Source organism: Lethenteron reissneri, chromosome 10 (assembly GCF_015708825.2).
Source record: "Lethenteron reissneri isolate LAM-NWPU_2019-01 chromosome 10, ASM1570882v1, whole genome shotgun sequence".
Lineage (NCBI taxonomy): Eukaryota > Metazoa > Chordata > Hyperoartia > Petromyzontiformes > Petromyzontidae > Lethenteron > Lethenteron reissneri.
Genome location: NC_083788.1, coordinates 12,189,308 through 12,216,814, shown reverse-complemented (window position 1 = coordinate 12,216,814; position 27,507 = coordinate 12,189,308). Strand labels below are relative to the sequence as shown.

Here is a 27,507-nt window from a genome sequence, read left to right as displayed (position 1 = left end):
CCTAGGTCGACTTAACCTCAAATTAGTACCTGGTACGATGTGTAAGCCTCGCCACGGTGGAGACAAAGGCGGCCGGGCGTGGTGCTGACCACCTACTCCTTTGTGTGCCGTGCCGGCCTTCATAGGTCCTCGCTATTAGTATTTGCCCCAGCAGTCTGTTACAGGCTACAGAGGGGGCCTTTGTTGTGCCCCGCACACACAGATGGTGGCGTAGCGGTTAGCGCTACGCTGCACTACGAACCCGGTGACACGAGTTCGATTCCCGCTTTGGGCCAACCCCAGTGGCGATGATTTGAACTGGTCCTGGGCCTCCCCTGGGTCGACTCAGCCTTAAATGAGTATCTCGTGCGGTGTGTAAACATCGCCACTGGCGAGACAAAGGTGGCCGGGCGTGGTGCTGGCCACCCACCCCCTCGTGTGCCGTGCCGGCCTTCATTGGTGCTCGCTAACAGCACTTGCCCCAACAGTCTGTTCAGGCTATACGGGGGATCTTTGCCTTTTAGCTCCACACGTGCGTTAGAGCAGTCGGGATAGCATGTCGGATAGCGGCATTAGTCCAGGCCGAGTGGGCCGTGGAACGCGGCCTTTCTGGATTACCTACATTCTGAGGCACCCGCACCAATCGCTTGCCACCCCGCCAGCGACTTATTCTTGCATAAAGCCTCCCGTGCGTATATGTGTGCGTGTTTAGATTAAACGTTGATTGTATTAAAATGAAAAAAAATTCACATAACTTCTTTTCATAGACAGCACAACTCAAGGACGGTCTTGTCACTTTTTTTCTTAGAGAGTTTCTTTTTTTTTGTCAGTCTTAAGCCCCGGGGGGGGGGGGGTGCTCAGGGAAAAACGTCAACCTTTGCAATTACAGTTGACTCGCGAGACGAGGTCAGTTTCCAGCGTCGTTCTCACGCCTCGGGTTGTCCGATTATGCCGCGGTGAGCGTGAAGACGAACGTGCCCTTCGAATGCAGAGCCCTGCAGAAAATGTCCAGCCAAGTCCACGCTATAACCTCTTTCGGCAACTTCAACGAGAGACGAGCGTGCGGGCCACTGTAGTCGTGTTGGGGAAGAGGGAGACGTTCGAAACGCCTTTGGTTGGACACCACTTCTCTTCGGAGGGGCTAGTTATTAGCTCATTGCACGGATGGTTCGTTGTCCATGTAAATGGTTTTTCAACACCAACTATGACTCAACTTCTGCATCTTGCTCCGATTTCCTTCTGCAGAATTTGGTTAGATAACAGGCCTAAATATGGCAAGTGGCTTCTGTCAGAACGGATTACTTTGCCGAATGCTCACAGAGGCGGAGTTTACAATGATCTAAAACGGACATCTGACATTTGAAAGGAATTTGTTTTCATTCCAAAGTACTCTTTAGAGCATAGATTCGCTGTCTTGAATTGTCACTGCTATTCTGGATGTGTCTATGAAGGCACAGTTTATGTAACAGGTCGTTTCACAATAAATATGACAGATTGATAAATGTTTATAGTGGATAGAGGAGTAGATATATTCAAATATCTTGTTAAAATGTACACGCAAATCTTTGGAAATGCGTTTTATGTTTTATATCATGGTTATAACATCCCTCAAATTATTTAATCTTTGTTTTTTTGTCTTGCAATGTATAGCAATGTATAAACACGAGTATGCCCTGTGTAATGCTGACCAGCTTTCCATAGACTTGTTGGTGTCTAAATAAACTTCAATGAGGTTTTAATTCCATAAGCATTGCCACAGTTCCCATTAAGATTGGGGCAGCAATAATTAGTTTAAACGACTAAATAAGGAGGCGGCCGACCTCTTTTGTGGTTGCTTTCAATATTTATTCCTCCGTGTGCTGGGAGCTTCGTCCCCAGCATACGGAGCGAAACGTTGGACATCGTGCCGAAGCACACGCGGCGCTCAACTGCGAAAGCCTGCGCAGTAACTTTAATAAAATGATATTTTTTTACGTGTCCGTATTGGTTGTGAAACTTTTGTCCCCCCCCAGTGGTGAGCAATAGGGGTCCCTATGTTAGCGAGCAACCCTCTGCATCATCGGAGTGCCCTCTGACGGTATAGTATCGTGGCGAGAACGTCACACGCGGACCGGAGTAGCGAAACGGGGGGAGTGACGTGCCATTCTGTGCGGCGGCGTGTGTGTTTTGACAGGCGAAGCCGGTGTATGGAGGTTGGCTGTGTCTCGCCCCCGAGGGGACGGATTTCGAGAACCCCATGCAGCGATCCCGAGTAAGTCAACTGCGCCCCATCTGCCGTGATAGGGGGCACCCTCCCTGTCCCCCCTTGTCCGCTTCTGGATGTAAAATGTTCTTTGGCTCGTATTTGCTGCGACATGTAAGTGGAATAGGTTAGGGACTGATAGGGGATCCAATTTTACCCCTTGTAACTTATTAACTCGCGGCCAGTCGATATTCTGTTGCCCTTCGTGTCCTTTGGTTTATTATGTTGCTGTAATGGCAGAGCAGAATGGAAGCAGACCAATTATACGTCTGTTTACGTCATGGTGAACAAACTGAAAGCAACCCATCAGTTATCTCATTACGTCTAATCCTCCCAAACTCCTCACTCTGTACAACGCCTTTCTCACTATATACTGTATACACACACACTCTTCCTTACATGGCATACTTTATACACGCGGAAATTAATGACCTCTTTGGGGAATTGGTTGTTGCATTTCTTTGCAAATGAAGACTAAGTGCTGTTTATTTATGTCGGCATGAGAGATCCGCATTTAGGAGTACATCGCCAGTGACGTGTCACCCCCTTTGAAAACATCTGAGAATGCTCACGTTGGGGCAAAATTCCTTTTGCTTCGGAGCCAACTTCCTGACGTCAGGAATCGCGCACGGGGCAGGCTTTAATTTTATTAATATAGAAAGCCGTGGCCCGCGAGCTGTCGGCAAGGGATTAAAGGCAGGCATGAGTGAGCGTTAGAGTACATGTCTGGAGCTGGGGATCTCTCCAAGCTGACACGGCTCTGGTATGCCATGCCGCCCAGGGAATTCGGTCTGTTTATAGAGTTAAGGGCAGGCTGTGGGAAAGAAGCGCACCCCTCACCACCCACCCCAGCCCCCCCCCCCCCTCTGACGTATGTTGTGATGCTGCGCAGATGCCGTTGACCTGTGCAGGCAACAAAAGGCATTTTTAGTGTCCCATTAGCGAGCGTTTAGTTCGTCGAACGGGGACGTGTTGATTTGCAGAACCGAGGAGCGTTTGTTTTCAATTTATTCATCGATTTAATTACGTTATACGAGGCGTTTCGCTGAACCTGAAATTCTGAAACGCACCTTACACCATTGTCTAAAGCGTGGTCGTATATCAAGGTATGGCATTAAATTAATGACATTGCCAATTCATTATTTAATAGCTGTTTGTGACCGGCAATAAGTTGGTGGCTATTTTTAAAGGTATTGTGCTCTCCCAAGCAATAAATAATAACCCAATTGTTGGTACTTGCCATTATGCCAATTTTTTGGGCTAAATCCACCGTATAAATGTTCTGCTTATAGATCTTGATGAGAAAATATGATGTATAAGGTTGTTTTTGACTTAAACAATGAAGATTAAGTATTCTGCTCTTGCTGGCCTTTTGCCCATGGGTGGTTGTTGATTGCGCTGAGATTTTGGCAACCACTTGGTTTCTTTACCTTTGAGGAGGCAAGTGTTTTAAACGTTTCTTAGCCTGAAATAGAGGAATCGGCCCATTAACCTTGAATATTTGTGTGCCTGCGGAATTGAGATATCACATCAGCGGCCAAGTGATTGAACTCAGATTTAAACAAATCTTGGCACAAATATCCATGAATAGAATACATAGATTGTGCGTACCTATATTGTAGAGCTTGGCATTTTTAAAATGTGTATATTATTTTGCCAATGAGAAGCAAGGCTGGTAATCAAATGGTCCACTTTCAGATGTGGTAATTTTCGATTTAAATGACTGTTGAAAGCGGCCAAGTCCTCGCTCATTTCCTATACTGTGCACGCTGCGTGGCACGCGACTTTGGATAATTCTGGCTGTAATTCCAGATTTGTGGCCGAGGAGACTTTGCGTGCTCTCAGTTGCGATTTCGTGACCACCAGGCTCGCCTGGCTAATACCACACCATTGCATGCTGCCATCATCAGCAACTATTTAAGCTGGGCTAACTAAAAACGAGAGTGACCTTCCTCGGTGACTGCAGCTAGCTTGCTTGCTGATTTTTAAAGTGCCACGAGCCCAAACCTCACCGCTGTTTTGTCAACATGCGAGAGGCCCTCTTTGCGAATGAGTCACAAGTGGCTGTAATCTTTTGTGTTTTTGTTACACGCGCCACCCCCCCCTCCCACTCTTACATTTTAATAGAGATTGCTTTACTCTTCAGACAAGCCTAATAACTCGGGGAAAACACATTTACAGTTCGCCGCGCACTTCATTATCAATAACAGAGGGGGGTGACTTGACAGCGTCCTGTTTACGAGCAGTGTTTATCACTTTCCTTGCTTTGTGTTGTTATTTTTTTTTCTGATTGTGCTCTAGGGTTATTGTGTACCCAGTCAAACATTTAAGTTACTCTTACTGTGGCCAGTGCCGTCCCCATAACACGTGTACGTTTATTTGGTCAATAAAAACAGTTTCTTACATAATCTCGTTTTAAATTCATGAACGGGGGGGGAGGGGGGTTACATTCTTTGCAGTGCGAGTTGAATACACGTAATTGTTTAAACACTTTGAACATGACGTGAACCGAGTAGGTCCCGTGCAAGATTTCTTGACGTTGCTTTCATCGCTGCTCCCTCAACACACTGCAGAAATGGGGGAGAACATCATCTGAAGGTGACAGGAGGCTCCGATTACCAAATATAAAACCTAACCTTTGTACGCACGTAATGATTCGACCCGCACATTGCAATTCGATTCATGTTCATGGTTTTTTTTGGTGGCCAGTGGTCATGATTAGAGCAGGACTCGCATGACTTGATCACATATGACTAGAATTAGCCTATCCCGATCATTAAATAAATCGGTTATTCTCCTGCGTGTACGTTCGATTAATCAACTAATCGCGTAACACAAAGATAGTTGGGGTGGGAGGGGGAGGGAAAAGTCTCACCTCCCTTTCCAAGTGTGTCGCTGGATGGGAGGTAATGGGCGGGGCTTGGTGATGCCACCGTAGTCGACAACCCACGTCAGGCTGGGCGTGGCCTGCAGGGGGCGGGGGTGGGTGGGGGTTTCCGGCCTTCAGCCCACATCAGGCTGGGCGTGGCCTGCCGGGGGGTGGAGGGGTGGGGGGTTCCGGCCTTCGGGAGGCAGGATGTGGGGGCGGCCGATGTTTTTAAAGGAGACCCGAGAAATCCACGATTTATAAAAGTAGTCGATTATCAGCGTTGGTGCTATTCGTTGACTAATTGTCCGAACTCTGTGGAAACAACATACGCGAATCGATTCTTACATGCGTAATTCGATGGCCTTGTCGCGAGAATGAGAATTGATTCGAATTGCTGATTTGCTGCTCCATCGTGCGCCTAAACCCGTGCAGTCAGTGTTAAACGCAAGAGCGACGGTGCAGTTCCCAGGGGAGAGCTATTATATGTCTTCGTACATAAAGCAACACTAATGAATTACATGAATAGCATTTGACGGTAGTTTGTTGCACAGCTGTTCAGATGCAGTGTATGTTTTAGGTAAATTGGGCTTTCGAACGTGTTGCCATTGAAATAGAGAGCCGGGATAATAGGTCTTGGCGAATATTACGTGCTGCGGGAAAGAGTGCATGATGTTCATAAAATGACAGCACAATCTGCGATGACAATCAAGTCAATACATTTTGCTTCCCCCCCCAACATGGAAAACATGACGAACAACTTTACTTTTCACTCTCCCCGGCAAAGTGCTTTGAATATCAACAAAACAAGCATTGTTAAAATTGGATACGCTGGCAATCGTTAAACGCGAGTCACAGTCGTTCCTGTGACTTACCCTGCATGAAAATAACTTGCGAGTGAGATTTTGCGAGCCTGTCCATTTACACAGTGGGAACGGTGGTTGATTTCTCGCCGCTAAGACGTGACAGACGCATCGTGCGTCTGTCTACATGTTTTTGCAAAAGAAATATATAAACCACCGTTTCCAAGCATGACTGTACCATTGTCTTTATGAACGTTGTACATACGTACATCAAGTTTAGTTTGTCTAAATTGGTGACATTTAAATACTGTATGAAGGATAAGACAACCGCATGGATTTTGCTCAGTTTGACAGGCCTCTCTCGTTGGACATTGCCTCTCTGCCTGTGGGTTTAAATATTATAGAAAAATGTAATTGTATTTTTGTAATTCAAATGTAGTTTTACTTGTGATATTGGCTGCATTGTTGTGGTTTAAGTGCGGGTCCTACTTCGAATCACAATAGATTTTGATATCTGCTTTTATTTCTTTGTGGAGGCATTTTAACGGAATGAGTTTGACTTCCAACAATACCAAGTTAGGGGTTCAGTTTCTTGGCACCCCGGCATTTAACCGAAACATCCTGCACAGTGACGTGGTGTCGGAATGTATACATCATCACATGCGCACCATTCCTAATTTGATTCATTTGTCCCAATGTGGCGAATGCGGCTCGTAATGGCCCGATGTCATGTGCGTTGCGACACCAGCGAGGTTGCGACTCGCGAACGATGCAGTTTTGAATCTCGGGAGGGCATAACTGCGACGACCATCCGTAGTCCCGTCATCGCCAGAATTGCTATTGTTTCACGGGTTCCCGACCTAAGGGGGTTGGGGGGTTACGCTTGTAAACTATTTAATTTAAAACTGAACCATTTTTTTATTTTACCAGGCAAGGCCCACTGAGCTATGCAGCTTTTTTTCAGAAGCGACCTGGCCACAAATGATAGCCCAATGAAGTGGGCTTATCGTCACGTGGCAATTTACAGCAGGCAAATACTCTAAAACGTGTGTTTCTGAATGTGGAGGTAAAAATCGGAGCACCCGGAGAAAAATCTACGCGACCACGGGGAGAACACGCAAACTCCAAATATACAGACGTCAAGGTCGGGATTGAACCCACAACCTCTTGTGTACCAGGGAAGGCAGTTAACATCTCGCCACCACGGCGCCCCTCTTGCCAAAGCTTTGTTATTTTCTCTACATTTCAACAACCAAGTTGTACAGTAGTGCTGTACAGAAGATGAAGGATACCCACCTCATGGTGTTTCCCCCCAATATCTTTCGAGGGCTTCCTTCAGCAAGCCTTCCCTCTCTGATTGGGTGGCCGTGATTTAATTTAGCACGATGTGGTCTTGTTTTTATAATTTCATATGGTTATTATTTTTATTATTTCCCCGCACCTCCGTTTAGCGCGGTTGGTTACGTAGGGGTGCGAAGGAAGTTCAACGTACGTACGTACAAACATCGAGTTTCCCGTATCTTTGTAATTGTGTACCACTATTTTATTATATTCTTGGTTCTTTCGGTAAAGTCACGTAGAAGGGAAATATTAAAATAATATTAATATTAAACAATAAAAAGAATTATCTTGCTGTGGATTTCACACCTGATGATGATTGCTTGTGTTGCAGTCGAAACGTCGTGAGAATTTTTATTGTTTTATATTTATATTATTTTATTATTTCCCTTCTACATGACTTTACCGAAAGAACCAAGAATATGAATCCCTGCAGTCACGAAAGCTTTAAATCACTATTCTATTGTTTTCGTGCATTGTCGTGCTCCTAGTAGGAGTATAAGATTTGTTTACGTCGATGCCACCGTCAACAGGAATCTTCTGAATCAGTACATTAGCACGTTCCCGCAGCGCCAGAGTAGCATGCGTTATTGTATTGTTTTGTTGTGCTTTGCCGTACTACTAGTAGGAGTATAACATTACTTCAATGTTCTCCAGTGCAGTTCGCTCAACATAAGCCCGCCATAAGTCTTCTCATCATTACATTCTGCAATGCTTATAACGCACATGCTGCCACGTTACGCAAAAATGACATAATTATAAGATCTGTGAATATTATGGTGTAATATAACCTCGGCGCCATCAATTACTGATTTAGCAAAGCGCTAATTTAAAAGCTAATCGCTATTTGTGTAGAACTTTAATATGTTGTGCTTTAGTCATTTTTTCACAATTTATCAGGAAATCAATCGTGAAAAAGATGACGCATGATGTATGTATGTGTGTTGAACTTCTTTCGCACTTTACTTAGCTAACCGTGCTCACGCTATAACGATCATTTGCAATCTGGACCATACGATTATTGAGCCTTATATCAATCAATACACCGTAGGATTGCCCCGTGACAATATTTCCATTTTAGATAATGTTCATTCTCTGCATCGTCCCAACTAAACCTTTCTCCTCAATCTGCTCTCTCTCGCCTCCTCGTGAAAACTTCCATCAAGGGCATCGCTTTGGTGGCGAAAAGAGACCCCTGCGTACACAGCGCCGCAACTGTGCGCCATCAAATGTCACGTGTTTAATCAAAACAACTTTGCTTTTAACCGAGCGTACAGCCATAAATCAAATACAAATAAACGCACGTTCTGCAGCAGTAGGGCTAACCTCTCGTGCTCCTCGTCACCAAGGGCCAGCAGCGTTCCTCTTGTAAACCAACAAGCGGCGCACGGGCCCGAGCGCAGCGGTGACGACGCAAGGCCGCGGAAGCCCCCCGATCAGCCCGGTCAATGAGGGCAGCCCCCCTGTGTGTACGTGTCCGTGCGTGTTAAACTCTTTTGGCAGCGTATGTAACCAACCGTGCTAATCGCTGACTGTGTCTGTCCTCTTTTTAACCGACTTTTTAGAGCCAGATTGCTCTTCTGTGTCGACGTGAAATGTGTTGTGTGGACTGCCGTTAAGACACAGTGGCTCATGTTCCTCATCTCCCTCCCTTCTAGAAATGGCAGCGGAGGTTCTTCCTGCTCTTTGAACATGGCGGACTGCGCTATGCCCTCGACGAGCTGGTAAGTCCGCAGCCAGCAGCGGTACCCGGTGTCCGTCTCCTGCCGGGGGGGGGGGGGGGGGCCGTTTGACCGTGTGTGCCTTGTACTGCGAATCAATGACGGTGCTCCCGTAGTACCCGTCAGGTAGTCCATCTTCCAAAAGTGGCTGCGGAGATGGAGGCGGGGGGAAAAAAAATCGATCATCTGATATAACGACGTTGGATTGGGTGAAGATGAGCGCAGATTTTGCCCAAAGCATTACGAATAAGCGTGCAACTATTTGACCTTCCACAATCGATGAATTGTCGGTGCGCAGAGTCGCTGTTGGTGGGCTCCTTTATTTGTGCCCTTGCGACGATGAATGTAGAATCGCCACGCTGGCAGCGAGGTTTTCATCAACGCTCACAAACAACATACTGGCACATGAATAGCATGCACAGTGCGATCGTGTACGTGTAGGAGCACAATAATTCGGTGCGATTCGGTACACGGTTACGTCGCCCATAACATTAGAGCGAGCGGTGCCACTGAAGGGGTGGGTGGAGGGGGGGTCGGGGGGAAGGCTGACAGGTAAGCGCGCGAGCAGGTGGTACGTTGACTTTTGCCGCCCGTGTCGCGGCACAAGGTAGGTTACCCCCCCCCCCCCCCAAATCCCTGAGGTCCTCCCCCCCACCGTGAAGAGGCTCTCACAGAGAGCTCCAACCAGAGGTCGCAACCGGGTACCCGATACCCGTACCCTACCCGATACCCGGCTACCCGTACCCATTGGCGACCCTGGTGCGGCCGGGTACGGGTAAGGAATCAAAACCCGTTTGCGACCTCTGGCTCCAACTCAATGCGTGTTGGTGTGGGCTGCCCAGTCCCGTGACCCCCGCGCCATGCGGTCGATCCCCTCCCCCGGTGAGCATGCGTCCATGTGGGAACCGAGAGAGGAAATGTTCGTCTTCTTTATTGGACAGGTCGGGAAGCATGGGGGGGGGGGGGGGGTTTCTTTGCACGTTGCTTGTGTTGTGTACTAAAAATAACGAATGACATAATCGGAGCGCGGTTCGTTTAAAAATGCACAAAGCATGTGGATGCAACTGCGTCTCCCGTGCGGTGTACATGAGGAATATTTTGGGAGTTTTAGTTGTTAGTCGTGGGTTTACTGACCGGGTTTGTACGATAAAATAACAGGAATAATTTAATTTAAATACTTCCACATTTTTTTTACTCTTCATAGGAATATACCAATGTTTTAACAGATTGAAAAGCTGCAGGATGAAATTATTCAAATGTAGTTCTAATCAAGTGGCCTTGTCACTTCCAAACATGAATATTATCTGTGAGACGCGGTCGGTTAATGGCTGCTGTATAATTCCTGTCGTAGACGGATGTCTTTTACATACCTTACAATTACCAATTATATTTAGAGCAGGGCAAGTGAATTTAATATTAGAAAATTGTCCGCAGTGCAGTCTTGCGGAGAAGTTGCACATTAGTGGGAGGATATATTTTGTATGGGTGGGAAAATGGAATCAAATTATCCAGACGTATTTGCATATCTTTTTTTACAAGCAAAGTGGGATGCTTACGCCCACGTTATTTTTAGAAGTGTCACTGTTGATGAGTAACCATCTTATTTTGTTGACCACCAAACTACAACAATTAAAAAAAAATTTTGATTCGTATAAAAATGCGAATTATTAATCTGGCACGGAGTGTGCCGTTACCTCTAATTACACGTTTTAAATCTTTGTTTCTCAATTAGTGCAGCAGGCCTTCAATTTAAACTATCTGCTGTCAGCCGTGCATTCGTCTTTCTGTATCGGAGGCGCTACTTAGAGATGATCATAAAACCCAAACAGGAGTATTGTTGACAAGCTGATAAGGGCCCTCTGTGTTTGTCGCTTGTTGCAGGTTCATGGTGCTAGTGCCTACGGCTCTCCTGGCCAATGCCGAGGGTGCGTTAAACAAACAATAAGCACGCCGTCCACTTCACAGTGGCGATATTTGAAAAGAGGGGAGGTCATGTGTGCCGGTGTCATGGTCCAAATGTGCCATATTTTTTAAAAAACGTAGCCGCAAATTTATTAACTGGGAAATGCGTGGCAATCATCAGTGCTATCTACTGTGAAAACTTATCGGAACCCTCCAGAAAAAAGAGTCTTGAGACTCATTGAGACTTTGCTCTGTAAATATATTATGTAATGATAATGATATGCTATGTAAAAGACTACAATCCCAATAATAGGAATCGTCTTAATGATCCAAAGCTTTCGATGGCATTTATAAACATCCTAACTTACCTAAAAATGTTTAGCAATTGGTTTTACATTAATTATGAATGTGCTAGAACCATTGTGCGTTCAGCTACAATTGTTCAAATTGCCTTTCGGGGAAAGGAAAAAACTGTTTTATCTTGTAGTGGAAAAGAAAAGAGACATTGTCAGAGCTTCTCAAAGCTGCTCTTGGCTTCAGAGCAGTCACTCGCCTTTGCTGTGTGAAGCAAAGTCTGTCGCAAAAAACTAAGTTCGACGAGTCTGCTCCGATGCAAAGAGGATTCCTTGGCTTTGCCTTGGATTAGACTTTACTTGTTTTGCCTGACGCTAATAATGAAGACACGTGGCCACTGTGGATCCTATAAATGTTCTTTAAAACAAAATAATTATTTGCCATGATAAAGTTTTTTGGCGTCAGGCCACATCGTCGACCTGAACAAATCTGTGTCGTTGAGAACCATCCACCACCTGACGCAGCCAGATAAATTAAATCCTCGTGTGTTGCACGCGTTTTAACACGGCAATTGTGAATGTCTCGGCTCACCGGCGAGTTGCAGAACAATATCCTCACAGCAAAATGTAGTAATTGGATACAAACACCAACTGTGGTAAGACAGTTGTAATGTAAAAAGCCTCCCAACATCGCCAGTCATGGGGGGGGGGGGTTTATTTTTTAACCATACTTCACCATGTTGGTCAGTGTGGGTTAGTGAAGAAGTTCCGCCCAGGGGCTGGTGTTTGCCGTGGCTGGGAATCTATCTCAGATGACTGTGTTCGTAGTGCAGTGTCCTTTCGCCACTGTACTACGGCTTCTCCAAAAAAAGCTAGTTTTATTTATGTATTTATTATAGCAGAAGCCAAAACATTAACTAAAATGCCGAAAACGTACTTTCGTGCATGGTTTTTTGAAGAGTAAAGTTTGTGCTGAAAGTTAAAGACTCGAAAGACTCACCTCGGAGCCAATTAAAAAAAGGTTGTTGAAATGATGTCACCACCACCACCTATTCTATTTCGCACCTATCAATCGGCGGTCTCCACAGTTTGTCAAAAAAGTTGTGCCCCCTGGAAAGCGCTTGGTGTTCGACGCTGGGTTACGAGCGAGGTGCAATGAGAGAGATCATAGTTATAATGGATAATAAAAAACATTACTTAGAAATGGCAGAACCACTTAACTCCCTGCGATAGCATTTCATTGCATTTTTCCCCCTTTTCATTACGATTTAAGCCGTACTCTTCGTAGTCTTAGGAAGAATAACGCGAGCACTAAACTTCCTGTAAATAGCATCGTTGCATTCGGATTTTTTATTTGCCCACTTTCATTATTTTCTTTGATTGATGCACTTATGCTCCGCGTGGACTTTGATCTGTGCAATCGTCCCAGTGTAGTGGCTCTGCATGAGCAGCCTTTAGCCAAGGCAGGTCGAATCTCTTAAGCCTCCACAAGTGAGAAATTGGAAATCGCGTCCATGACGGACGTTATAGCATTCGTATCGATCGGTGTCTGTGCGCTCACGTAGTGAGTACGCTGCTATACATCAACGTACCATCGTCAGAATCGGCCACGGTCAATCCGCTGCTGGATAACACCGCTCACTCTCCTGCTATGCAACAGTCCGCCCGGCACCTGCACGCAAACTCACCTCCAGGATGCGTTCCAATTCCTTGGCATTGATTCATCATTCAAACGTCATTTTATGCCGTTGGTATGCTTGCCAAAATCGTACACGTGAGAATCGATTGTTTTAGATTTATGAGTGTCGTACGTTTCTGCGATGTACCAACGTTTAGGCCAACGGCACGAACAAAACCACCCCGCGGGACGGACAGTGACACAAAGCAGACATTTTTTAAAGGATCGCCCATTTATTTTCGTGTTCGACCCATCGCAATTCATTGAACCGCCGGGGGCGGTGAATCGTCACGCACCTGCTATTTGCGCGCGTGTTATAATTAGCGCTACGGCTACGGGATGCGTACAGGTACAAATAGCGTGAGCGAAGGTGTGCGTTCGTGCCAGCGCGCGGTAACGTCGCGGCGACAACGCATGCCGCATCACGCTTTGCTGGCGGGGTCGGTCTGTGCGACGTCTCTGTCGTTGGTGTAGGTGCAGCAGCGTTTGCCCCACCACCCCCCACCACCCACCGCCACCGCTACCCCGAGTCTCTCATGCAGCTCTTGTTTCTCGTCGGCCAAAGGCGACGCGAGGTTTTCGTGTTGCACGGCAGGCACGGCGCGGTCGCCCGAGGCCGTGCCATACAAGAAGTGCTTTGTGCGACGTCGCAGCGAGAGTGCGAGGATGTTTGTTGCAGTAAGAGCTGGCACGACAGAGAAGTTCCCACCCCCCTACCCCCCCCCCCTCTTCTTCAATAAAGCCCCCCCACGTCTATTCCACGTCTATTCTCTTTTTAACCAACATTTAAAAGCCAGATTGCTCTTCTGTGTAAACGTGAAATATGCGTCGTGTGGTCTGCTCTTAATGACATTTTGGGGAGTGGAATTTTGAGGGGGGGGGGGGGGAATTCAAAAAGGTTCATCGACACGGTCGTGTATTTACGTGCACCGCTCATTGGCACGCAAACGGAGTGCGATCGCGAAGCGGGTTCACGCTTGGCTTCGGTGATGACGCGAGCGAAACGGCGATGTCCTTCTGTCTGACGATCGGTAATGAATGTTAATTTGGGCAACTCGTGTTATCCGTACCACTCGTGGCACGTGATTTGCCGATAAAACTCCCAACGTAAGTGATGATTTCACTCGAGGAAAACTTGGTGACGGAAGCTGCCGTAATGTTAAATGAGATGGAAAGTAACGGGATATTTGTGATATGGCAGACGGCTTGGATTTAATTTACGGCGCTGTCTTTGTTCGGTTGCTGGGGGTGTAATGGAGCGTTGGCGTGCTCCTGCCTGCTGAGAGCAATGACGGATTCACTTTTTAATTTCTAAAAGAAGACACGACGGACAGGATCAAGGGTGTCTCACTGCTGTGCTTGCTGTGTGTTGCGGCCTGCCTGCCTGCCTGCATCCCTCAGTGGTTACACAACACTAGCCCAACTCGAACAGCTCCAGCTGAGATCTACTCTCTTTCTTCCCCAAGTTTTCAGCCGTGACGAAAACACACCCCACGTTATAATGCGCACTCCATTGCTCTCATGTGTACATGTACGGTCGCTAGGATGCACAATATCGCTAAGATGTGCATTAGATTGTTATGATGTGCACATCTATTGTTATGATGTGCACTCTTGTTATGATGTGAAGCCTATTAGCTAAGAAGCACACTTCATCGCTATGATGTGCATTCTCTCTTTGCGATGTGCACTCTTTTGTTATGATAAACACTGTATTGTTATGATGCTCACCCAATGTTTTACGATGTGCATTCCATTGTTATGATGCGCACTCCGTTGTGACGGGCACTCGCTAGTTACGGCAGGTCGTAATTGAAAGTACTAGCTTGCGCTATCTTCGGTTGCGTGCAATATATAAGCACTGACATCCGGACATTGGGCCCCGTTGCTAGGCTGCGTGTTCCAGACTGCAGAAAGTGTGGCAAGCAACACTCCCCCATTAGCACAATTGATACCAAGGCCATGGAGGGATTGGATTTCTGCGCGGGCCTTTGTTGCGGCCTGCACTCGCCGTGACTGCAGAAATTCTTGGTAAAGGATGTGTCTGTGTCTTAACAAGGGCCAAGGCTAATCACGTGATACATGTTAGCCACGGTTTAGCAACTTCATCCCAGTATAAACTGCACTGACGATGGGAGCGCAAGCCACATCTTAACACAGACAACACTTGAACATCCTTTTGAATGCATTTTGATAATCTTTCGCACCGTGCATAGCGAACCGTTCTACCGCGCCAATTTCGACCCATCAAGCACTGCCGTCCGTAGCCACTCGGCCACCTTTTAGGGGGGACTGATTTGTCACGAAACGGTGGTGCGGTGCCGACTAGCATGGTTGGCTACGTATGCGTATGGTGCGAAAGAAGTTCCGACGTACATTACCTGGTAAAATAAAATAAAAACAGTTTAGTGTCCAGTTTTATAGTTTATTTGGCAGCCACCCCCGAAGGAGCCGCGCTCATTGCTTGGCACAGCGCTGGGTGCCCGCGTGCGTGATCGTGGCTGGCGTGGCTCTTCAACGAGGGGCGTGTGTGGCCGACGTTGCGGGTGCCACCGCACGGGCGGTCCCTGCTCCCTTCTCCCCACTCGCGTGCCGTCGGGCGCCGTGTGGGCGCAAGCGGTCCCGTGTTGTTCTGCGCGCGGCTGTAATTAGCCTGCGCCCACGACTCGCCCCGGGGGTAAGCAGTCTCGCTTGGGTTTTTTTTTTTAATCTCCCAGTATCTCGACTGTCGGGGGAGCCCCTGTGGATGCAGCCGCTTATACATATTTCACGAGATTTTAAAAATAAGTTTCCATGACCTTAACAAGTATCGTCAACGTAGCACAACACGGACACAAACAAATATATATATTTTTCAAAATCTAATGGCCTCGGTGGAAAATCAATCGCAACTTATACTCGTTTGTCGAAAGAGAAGGTGTTGACGTATGTGTTGAGTTTGTTTTAAAGGGTAAGTATGATTTGTTGGCCTTGTTTGTGTTTCACTATTTGCTGCAATGTTATTTTGAGCCGGTGTCGTTCGTATTCACGCTCACGTGGAGAGCTTCATTTGGGTGCCGTAGGTTTCCACTGAGCACTTGCGGCATGGCATTTGCAATGCCACGAAGCGATTCATCGTGGCAAACAACAAATTGTCAGAATCTAACGCCGCGGCTGAGCTGTGTTGAGCTCGTGGGTTGACTGCAAGTATTTGGTAGCCGCTGGCCTAAATGAAAACAACCGCCTAGTTTTTCTTAACCCTGGTCATCCTCTTGTCACATGCTCACTCTCCCCTCAGACACTCCCTCGATGGCCCTCCACTCTCAGTTGGGCAAATATCAATGTAACTAGTGCTTGTCTGTGACTTCACACGCTCGCCGACCATGTCCATCCAGTGCTCGCTGAGCTGCATTGGCTTCTGGTTGCCTAACGAATGCATTATAAGGCCGCACTCATTACCCACTAAGTGCTCGCCACAAATGAACCACAATACCTTGCTGATCTCGTCAAGGAGTAATAAAGCATCACGCCAACTCCTCGCAGCAGCGGCTTTTGGCTAACCATCGAACAAAGATGGCCACTGCATCGTGCACTTTCAGATGCGCTTCTGCGGCCGTCTGGAATGCTCTTCCTTTCAATATTAGGAAGCCACTGGGAGCTATGCACTTTTAAATCATCTAGATGGAAACCTCATCTATTTTGGTGTGCAGTTTATTATCCTTCCCCCGCACCTCTGACTAGCACGGTTGGCCATGTACGTTTCGAAAGGGGTTCTACATGCCTACCGACATTCTCGTTGAAAATTACCCTCTGAATGCCATTGCGTGTTAAGGGTGAAATATACAATTGACGCTTGGCTTCATCGTCGGCGTGGGAGTGAGGGTGCCCGCCCACTCGCTCGGAGCAATTTCAACTGGCAGAAAAGACGACACACTTAGGACAAACAAGCAAACAACTAAAATTAACTGGAAGAAACCTCATGAAGAGAAGCTCATTTTCCCAGGTCTCTTCTGCAAGAGGAACTGCCGTGTCGTTAAACGGTACGAAGTGATAATTAAAACATATGAATGCAATAAAATAAATGCAATCGAATTAAAGCAGGACAGCTTGTCTTTATGAAAGAGAAGCATTGATATAATCAGGCACTCGGGGGGGAGGAAAGGGGCATCCAGGGAAGAGATGGAATCGTGTCATCAGAGCGCGTGCGCGCAAAGAGAATGAGCCGCAGGTCCTGTGTCGTTGGCATTGCGAAGCCTTCATTGTGATGACACTGATGAAGCACGTACGGTGGGTTCCGTATTAAACGGCAAGGGGAGGAGACGGCGGCCGGCCGTGTAGGTGAACCTGGCGTGTCGCCACGAAGCCGCCCCGGTGGTGTTTTTTTGATGTGTGTCTTGCCTTTGGAAAGTCCATTGTGGACTGGCTTTTACAGACAAAGCTTTAGGTTAAACAAAGCTTTTAAAAGTGTCAAATTGCCTTCCATTATTTCTCTTGGCATTCTTACTTGTGCCGAACTCCCAGGGTGTGTTTCTATCGAATTACAATGCCCATTATTAGGACCTGTTGAAAATAAATAAATCAGTCTCGCTTTTGGAGAAATTAAAAATAAATGTATCAAGGGAATCGTGATTAAACTTCACATCTATTGCGCCTTTGACTGCACTGCGGTGTTAGGTTCTTAAGAGCGTGCAGCTTAGTGATCAAATGGTAGTGACGGGGATGGTGGAGAGATTGGACGGAGGGGAAGGGCTCCTGGTTACACTTTAAACGTCATGAATAAACCATTTCGAGATACGGGTCACTGCTGTTCAGCCGTCAAACTGGAGTGAACGATTATTGAAGGTTTAGTGGAACACAAGTAGGGGACTATATTTAGTTTTTTATTAAATTGATAGGCCTTATCTGAAAGGGCCCTTTAAAGGTTTGCACTTCAAACAACGGCACCTCGGAGGCGATTGACCGATAATCCTGCTCCACTTGCAGTGACGCCCGGCTGACATTTCGCAAACCGATTGCCGTTTAAGGGGCGCTTGATAGGGAGAGTTCCGAGTGTTTTTTTGGAGGGATTCAACCCCCCCCCCCCCCCCTCTCGTGGAACATTCTCGCAGCAGCAGTCACCTTGTTCATCTCCCAATCTACTTGCAAGACAGCAAGGCGGCTTCCCTGTAGCTGACCTGACCGCCCTCCCGCTCCGGAATCCTCCCAGGTCAGCAGGGATGGCCACCGGCGTTGTCCTGCGTGAGAGATCGACGCCACAGCGCCGGCGGCCTCTCTACCCGGTGACGCAATGAGCAGGGCTGCGGATTTAACCCCCCGCCCGCACAATGCCGAGCGGCCTACGACTGGCCCCGTCGGCAAAACGCTGGGCCCTCCTGGCCGCGTTCGGCGTAACCTTGGCGGCGCTTGCATCGGGTCACAGACGTGCAAGCGTTGCTCCTCGTTGGGGGGGGAGGGGCGGGGGAAGCCGCCTCCACGCAGAGCAAACATTCCACCGTTTCAGAATGCATTGCCGAACTGTACGTGTGGCTACGTGTGGATTCACCGCAGAGGGACCTCGGAGGTAGTTTTAAAACCCCTGACCCTCGGATGTCATCGTCATCGTCGCCCCCCCCCCCCTCGGTGTCACGCAGGCCCCCGGTGCGCGTGGACACACACAAGCTCCGTCCACACTGTAACCGCTATTGTTCTGCCCTTGCTTTGCTCAGCAGTTGCACTCATTCATGTTTGGGCCAGTGCATGGAATGGACCGATAGCCTCGATGCATACGAGGCAAAGGATTAAATAGCACCATTGCACTGTGATTGCCTGCAACCCAGTTAATTTTGCCCGCCAGGGTTCACTTGCATCATGAGGTATCGTCAAATCATCCCCACAACCGATACTGCGACCGGAGGCATTCATCCATCGGTGGATTAAAAAAAAGAGTTGTAAATTATTAATATTATTTTTCAAATTTAGTGGTGTTGTTTTTGGGTCGGCTAAGTGAAGGAACTCTTCTTGATCATGTTGAGCAAGATAAGAAAAGTTCCTTTGTTCAATTACCCATCATTACCCACAGTCATGGCTATTTTTCAATTTACCACCACTGCACTGCAGTATTATAGCATGGTACCGGCCATAGGCTGAACTTCCAATGTATTCACCGTCAATATTACACCCATGTGTGGCCAAGCGTTAAAGTCAGAGTGACCAAAAGATTGTTTTAGCATTACTGCGGTTTGAAAGCAAATGTCTGGTTTGGATCGCACATTTCGCCATCTGCCTAAGTCAACATGTCTAATGCTTGAGACTCTCTACAACCCCGCGCCCCGCTCACGGATGTGAGAGAGACACCTTACTGCAGCAGAGATGTGCAATGTGAAAAGATGTTGGTAACCCTCTCAAGAGCCCACGAGTACGTGCGGAAATGCCAGCGTCGCAAAATAACGCTGTGCTGTATTCCTGGATGAGGATCAGGCCTAGACGTATATTTTTTACGCTCCAACGTGATTTGAAAAAATATGTTGATACCGTGAAAACGAATTTTTAACAGTGTTATGTTAAACGGTGGCTTAACATTGTGTTGTTATCACAAATGAAGGCTGCGTCGCACGTATTCAGAAGGTTAGCACTCGCAATAGGCAAATTTATGCGGCACAACCACTTTACACCCGTACTATTTCTATAAAAAAATGTACAGACATAACCTCTCCAGACTTTTATTGCGGCAACGCTCAACCTTCTCCCTGCTGCACTTCATTCCCACTGTCAATGCGACCCCCCCCCCCCCCACCACCTTTCCCTAGCCCCACCCACAGCTCTTGACCCTTGCGATCCTTTCGATCCTTTCGTGGCCCCGTCCTGATTGGCTGGGTCTCGGGGCAGCGAGCCACCATGAACGGAGCAGATTCTATCGGAACCAATGGGAACGGGCGTTTGGCTGCGAGATGCCGAGCGATGGCATGGTGGGTCACGTGCTGCTGCTGCTGCTGTTGTGGCGGTGGCGACGTTACCCGAGGTCTGACGCTGCCGCCACTTCTCAGGCGCGACGTCTTGTGTGACGTCTTGTCACGAAGCTTACAAAGCCGCGCGCGTTGCCGCGAGGCCAATCAAAACACGATTAAAAAATAAAGTAAGAAGTTGCAAGCGAAGCTCGGCTAACACAGGTTCCGGTGCATGTTCGTGGGGGTATATAACGAGGCCTTTTAAGTGTGACTTCATATTTTGTGGCCATTTTTTTCGAAATCAGGACGTTGCACTTGTGAAACCAACCTTAAGGGCAGGGTAATAATTATGGGCCACAGTAACTAATTTATAAACCAGCTTTCCCCAGCCCCAAAACAGAAACAATTGGCTGCGTGTGTAAGCACAGGTTAATGCAAGGTGGTGTTTGGTATTCATATCTTTGAGACTAACGAGCAGAATAATGCCCCTTTCATGCAGATAAACCATAGCAAACACCATATGGCCAGAGCCAGTGTGTTTTGCCAGCTTTAAATAGCACAGGACTGTGCAGAGACCGAACCCATTGTGTTGGGAATTCTTGAAGGGAGGAGGGTACTGTCTTTGTTTTCAATGACGGCATTGTAAATTTGTGTGTGTGTGTAGATACTTCATTGGCTGCCGAAGACCTTTATGCTCAATGTAACTGCCAGTTTTTTGCCATCAAATAGAGTAAGCAGTGAGTTACTCTTGGCAATTAGCCCCATGGCTATTTTGAATCGCCAAGTGGGAAGCATGTACGTCTTCATCTTATTAGGGGGAGGGAGGGCAGCACTTCCGGGTCAACTTCAGACCGGCTTACATCAATGGCGAGGCTCAGGTGTAGAAGGCATGCGGGCAGTCTCACATCCACCCCAAGTTGCGTGCGTTACGTGCGAGCGAGTTACGCAAGGCGGAGGTGGGATTCTGAAAGCTGCAAGGCTGATTCGCCTCGTGGGGGGCAGGTCTTTGCAAGTTACCGACCTTGTGCAGACACGGCAGGGGAAACGAGAACCCGCTTCGAGGCAGCCCCGTCATTAAACATGGAGCAGATAACGACGGAGCGATGGCACTGACAATGGGTGCCTGCCGCGTATATTTTTGTTGCACGTTAAAATAATGTGTACGAACGACGGATCTCATCTTCTCTGAATGCTGCAGCGCAGCCCGTTGTTTTTGTGTGGGTTTATGCGAAGCGCGTAGAGCGTAAACGTGATATTTCACCTACTCTGGGCTGTCGCTTGCCCATAATGCCAGGCCATACGTCACTCCGCTTGACACGATGCGTATACTAATTTCAGGATGGTGAATTAATGTAGCTGGTTGCCAGATCGGGAGAGGCCTTCATCTCACAGTGGATTGACCATGGCTGTCACCAGGCATGAATTTAGTATCAGGTCTGCTCTGCTGCAAGTACACTAAGTATGCACAAATGGGCAAATTAACTTATTTTTTCCTCCTTGTCAGCTCACCAGCGCTTGCTAGCAAGCCGAGTGACCAACATTTGGAAGTATGCTTGTTTACATTTCCTGCTTGTGTTTACTTGTGCCTGCTCTCTGCATCAAATTAGGCGACCCTCGGTGACTCGGACAGTCTCCAAAAGATGGAGTTGGCGTTGGGCTCAGACCTCGCATCTAATCGGCAGTCTGGATAATTTTTAACTTCTTGTTCCGATTGCTTTGCTTCGTTGCTATATTTTTGTTCTCTTTTCCAGTTTATTATCATGTTTGTGACCCAGGCCACTATCGCACAATGGCACTGTCCCCATCCCTGTCGAGTTCCCACCTGCTCGACCAACATCAACTTGTCGCTCGGAACTTGTAAATTGGCTGTCTTGCCATCGCCCCCCCCTCCCATGCACGGCACCGCCTTCCTTACCCCCTCGCCGAGTTGTCCCAGCATCGCTTAGCAATGCAGTCCAGCGGCTCTTCTGCAGCCCCCTGTGTCTGCTCTCTCGCTCGTGTTAACAATGCACGCAGGCGGGGCTTTCAGCACGCCTCTGCTTAATACTGCATTCTATCATTTAATTTTTTTGTTAACGAGCGGACTTTTTGTTTTTGACGCAGGTAGCGGAGAAACGTTGTTACGTTTTGTTTGAGGGCGGTGTAGGTTCGCTCGCGGTGTCCGCAATGCATTTTACTCCTTTCACATTGACTCAGGCTGTGTCGGAAACAAAAAGTATCACGCGCACGCGCGCAGAGTGTGTGTGTGATTAAAGGGTAGCTGTCAAATCGTCATCGTCTATTGACATTGATCATTTGAAACGTGTGTAGCGATCATCCTCCCCCCACACACCTCCTGTAAGAGCCATGAGAGTCGATGCGTCGTTTCCCCCCCTCCCCTCACCACGCTGACCCTGGACGGTGGCCGAGGGCCCCCCCCCCCGTCCGTGGCAGTGCCGCTCCCCGAGCCCCCCGCCTCATCCCGGCCTTCCGTCATGATGCGTCCTGCACACTGTGAGCCCTTCATCATCCGTGATTTATCCACTGCTAGATGATGATGATTTTACACGGAGCCTGATGGAGTAGGGAAATAAATAAAACACTGATAACGCTTATATAAAATAATAGGGGCTTTCAAGAGCAATTAATTTGTACCCGGCACTAGATTGCTGCAAGGCTTTCACAATCTCTGAAAACTCGGGATGGCTGGGGCTGTGGTGGGGGGGGGGGCGCTGGATGGGAAGGGGTGGTGCTGGCTGCTTGCTACATGTGCTGGCGACATTTGAACGCCCGTAAGAAGTCTTATTTGCATTTAGATGTTTGCTCGGGCGTCCGCGGTGGTGCTGGGGGTGGGAGGGGGGCTTAACAAATCATAGGCGGGCCGGCGGGGGGCTCTTAGGCCAACCGCCGCTTCTCAAGAGTGGGCCGCTGTGTGTACCGGCACGGCACCGCGGTGAACGAACCAAGTAAATCAACCCCTCCCCACCCACCCCCCCCCGGCTGTGGTGTGGTAAGTCAAACTTTTCTCGAGATGCCCTCGTAAACAAGCGGGGAGAGCGCGCGCCACTTAAATAAGCCTCCCCGTAATAAGCATACATGCAATAAACAGTGCCCATACACAGAGTTCGCTGGTGTGTGGGCTTTGTTCAGTGTCAGCAGTTGTGTTTTGCTCCGATGTGTTTTTGCAAGGCCACTGTAAACCCGACCGTAAGAAAGTGGGGACCCAAGCATTTGTTTGTTACGCAGAGCAGCATTGTTTGCCTGCAGTGCTTTTTAGAGCCACTATCGGCCCGTGCCCTGGAGTCTCTTGTTTTTATTTTTAAACCTTCGCATTAGAAACTCTTGAATATTGCGAAGAAAGAAAAGTAAATATGTGCCAAACGTGTCCCATAAAGAACTGCCTGCCCACTGACGTACGTCACATGAACAGAACCGTGGCCCCGTAGCGAGACGAGTAATTTTGCAGATTTCAGTTTTTTTCGCGCTGGGTTGTTGCTTGGCAAGGTGAGTGGACGGCAGCTTCCCCGTTTTGGGCAATGGCAGCCGCACTGCTGCAACCCTTTCACGTTCCGGGCGAGTGGAATTGCTTTCGCCGCGACAGGGGAATTACATTGCAGCGGACTTGCATCGAGCGTGAAAGTGGGTCGTTGCGGCTCGGGAGGGGGGGGGGGAAGGGAGCCCCCCCCCCCCCCCCCCCCCTTTTAAATGACAAATGGAATGCAGATTTGATGGACAGACGTGGATGAGGGATGTGGCGTGACTGCAGTCACTGGGCACCCTCTATTTATACGAAGACCCAACCCTAAAACAGCAAATTGACGCTAAAGTTTGCCGATACGAACCCAGAGTGGTGTCTCTCTCGGGCCGGCCGGCACGGGTTTGTTTAACGCTAACTGGTACTAAGGCCATAAAGTTAGCATCGAGCCCTCCATTGTGGGTGGCTTTTAGTGGTGATGTATCTGTGTCGCCATTCTTGTCCATATTTGTATTTCCATGCAGCGACGTCGCTAGAAAATGTTGAAAGCCGTCTTGCGGGGCTGCCTCGTTTTGTGGCTTTCATCTTTTAACTATTTAAAAATATCTATTTTACCAGGTAAGGCTCACTGAGCTATCCAGCTCTTTTTCAGAGGCAACCGGGCCACGAATGATAGCTCAACAAAGTGGCTTATCACGTGAACATTTATAGCAGCGAAATACTCTAAACGCATCACGTTGATTCTAAACGTGGAGAGAAAAACTGGAGAACCCGGAGGAAAATCCACGTGACCACGGGAAGAACGTGCAAACTCCAAATATACAGCAGGATTCAGGGTTGGGATCGAACCCACGAACTCCCGTGTATACCAGGCGCCCAATTAACGACTCTAAGACATTCAAACTTGGCAGCCGTCTGAAGGTGAGGCCACTACAGAGGTAGACAAACGTGCGGTGAAATGAGGCTTCTCGGAACCTGAAAGGGAGCCCGTCTTCTGCACGCAGCATTTTAATTCATCATAGCCTTTCGACAAGAGAGGTCAAGCGCAAACTGGGTGCATCCACCGGAGTTCAGCGTTCGTCCCTCACATACGTGCTCCACATGCAGCGCAGCCTATTCCGCGCGCCCGCTAGTTTATGACTTGGCCGCGCGGCTAGGCACGTCCAACTTTGATTTTCTGCGGCGCAGGGATGTGGGGCCTGCGAATTCCCGTGACTGTGGCCTTAGAGACAAAGCTTTGCTGTGTTGACTCTTGCAACCGTTTGGATTTGCATTCTGCGCCGTCTCATCCAGCAACGAAATGTGCAATTTTTTTTATGCGTCTCGCTTGCTACGTGTAACTACGAGCGGAGTCCTTTTTTTGTTGTTGAAATCGTCTGTTAAAGCTGAATGTGTGCTTTTTTGTGCAGATGCACAGTAATCGACTCTTGACTGTCAACCCGACTGATTTAGTGCCGTTCTACCACGTGGTCTTATAATAAATAAGAGGTATTGATTAATCGTGCAAAAGAGCACGTTTGTGCCAATACGAGTGAGCCAACAGAATTCTAAAAAGAAGACCCCCTTCAAAAACTAATTTTCAGAGGAAACATTCGCGCGTGAGATTGTTGTTGTTGTTGAACTTCTTTCACACCGTACGTAGCTAATCGGTGGCCGGGCAAGGACAACAAACTAAATGCGACAGTTCTAAAGATGTGAGTTTTGTAAATGTGCATTTGAAACACCACACTCTCGCACGTTTCCTGCCCGCAAATAGCGTGATATCAGTGCCCAAATATGGCCATTTGCCTCCCATCTGCAGGCGTTCAGTTCAACGACCGCGCTGAATTAGGGTAAGAGATCGCCGCACTGAATGTATGAATGTCCTTTTTGGGGAATTTGTACGTTTTCATCCTTTCGAGAAGCGAAGGGCCACGTGGCCCGCTTGAAATACCGTGCCCATTAAACCTGAAGTGTGAAAGCTGTTTTAATTGATTAACTGCCATTTTTATTAAATGTATTGTGTGGTCTTTGTAAGTAAATTAAGTGGCGGTATTTGTTTGAATGTTCATATGGGGGGGTGGGGGGAGGAGGTTAAGGTTATTTTTTGGGCCTGTTACTGATGAAAGTGCTGCGGGTTAAGATGTAGTGCACAGCACAACAGTGCATTTGTTTACATGCGGCAGGTTGCACGGTGATTGTGACTATTTCTGCGTGGCCGGTGGTGTGACTTGGTGCCGTGCCATTTGGAGGCTGCTGCTCAGTCATGAAGAGCGAAATCAAATAAGTGTTCACGTGGCCGCACAATGTAAAAAAATTTGAAAAAATTCTCGTTGGAAACAAATTAATTGTAGAGTAATTCTCCAGCAACGTGACAACACAGGTGCAGCGGTGGTGAAAAAAAATACCTTCTAGATTTGAAGTTTCGTGACTGCAAGGATTCATACTCTTTGTTTTTTTCGGTAAAGTCACGTAGGTTAAAAGTGATTTTGGCTGTAACGGTTCCACCTGAAGACGGAAGCTTGTGTTGCCTCCAAAACGTCGTGATTTAATTTCGTTTTTCTTTTTTTTTACCTACGTCACTTTACCGAAAAAACCAAAGAGTATAAAAATACCTTTGTTTAAAACTTAGTTTTTTTTATGTCGAACCAGCAGTGCCCCCCCCCTCCCCGTTGTTTGAACTGTCTTGGACATCATCCAAGACGATGATGATGACGCACACGCTTCCTTGCGATGGGTGGTCGCCGATATTGATCACGCAGCGCTGCCGCCATCAGTGGGCTCCACGAGCGGCGTGGTTCGTCACACTTAGTCGACGAGACCGTTGTACGTTGCGGGCGGCGGGAGGGGGGCTGCTTGCAGTCGCGGGGCTTTCAACGCACCGGCCAGAACACACGAGGCAAGTGTCGGGGGATATTATAAACACAGCCTCTTGGGTCTCTCGAAACATAACATATGTATGTCGTCTGTGGGCTCCACCCCCCAGGGCCCCCCCCCCCCCCCATGACGAAATATACCAACGAGGGTATATTTTTTCCTGTCCTTTGATCATTTAAAGAGCTATATAGTTCAGTGGCGCCTTACCTGGTAAACAAAAATGGTAACGTTTCGTAGTTTAACTTTGCAGATAAGTTGGTTTGCTGGATAAATGTGACACCAATTTACGAGCATGCCTGTCGTCAATGGGGGCAGCGTTCCGTTGAGCAGTGCCTCCTACGAGCTGCATGGATGCCTTAAAAGCAAAGCAGCCGTGCGTTGTCGCAGAGATGGCTCGAGCTTTTACCAAGAGGAGTTGGGCGCCACAGTGGCGAGATGTTAACTCCCTCGCCTGGTATGCAGGAGGTTGTGGTTTCGATCCCTGACTCTGAGGCAGAGGTCGCAAACGGGTTTTGATTCCTTACCCGTACCCGGTCGCACCAGGGTCGCAAACGGGTACCCGTACCCTACCCGATACCCGGCTACCCGTACCCGGCCGGGTATTGGGTAGGGTATGGGTATCGGGTACCCGATTGCAACCTCTGGGATGAAGCCATGTTGCAGGCGCGGGTGGGTTAATTCTAGGAACTTGAATTGTGAGAAGAGACAAGACGTTGGGAAATGAGTGACAAACGGTGACTCACCAGTGACTCACGGCTTACCCGTACCCGTACCCGTACCCGGCTGGGTACGGGTAGCCAGGTATCGGGTAGGGTACGGGTATCGGGTACCCGGTTGCGACCTCTGCCCTGAGGCCGCCTGTATATTTGGTGTTTGCACGTTCTCCCCGTGGTCGCGTGGATTTTTCTCCAGGTTCTTCCGTTTTTTCCCTCCACATTTCGAATCAACATGCGCTTCGAGTATTTGGCTGCAGCCACTTCGCTGAGCTTTTATTTGTAGCCCCCGGTCACTTTACCTGGGCCTTACCTGGTAAAATATCCAATAGTTTAGTTTAAACTTTAATAGATTTCCTTGCCAGCAGAGACCACATCTTCGCTTCTGCCTGGTTCTGCTGTCACAGAAGGAAAATCAGCAGGTGTGTCAACCGCCGTTCCTGCTGTGAGGCCCATTGCTGCTGTCTGTTTTTTTTGGGACTTTTGGGGGATTAAAATTTTCCTTCCAGCCCCGAAGCATTTGGTAGGATCCGGCGATCAAAAGCACTTTCGTTCTCATCTCATTCAAACATACACATATATATAATGGACACATACTACAACATTCAATGTCAAAATGAGTGAAAATCTATTTGGACCACGATCTGCGCCGTGTTAAAAAGTTAGATAACGGTGCACGTTGATACATTTAAAGGAAATAATGGCACCCGCTTGCGCTTGATGAAATAATGAATGCATTCGTGGAGTCTTAAATGCAGTT

At 48.0% G+C, this 27,507-nt stretch overlaps 1 protein-coding gene across 1 annotated transcript in view; it reads left to right on the top strand.

Annotated features, from left to right (window-relative positions):
- The window catches only part of LOC133340683 (trichohyalin-like), a 158,609-nt gene that overhangs the window by 6,961 nt on the left and 124,141 nt on the right, over positions 1-27,507 (top strand). Inside the window, 2 exon segments of the mRNA XM_061549082.1 lie at positions 2,153-2,230; positions 8,887-8,952. Coding sequence (XP_061405066.1) covers positions 2,153-2,230; positions 8,887-8,952 — 144 coding nt within the window.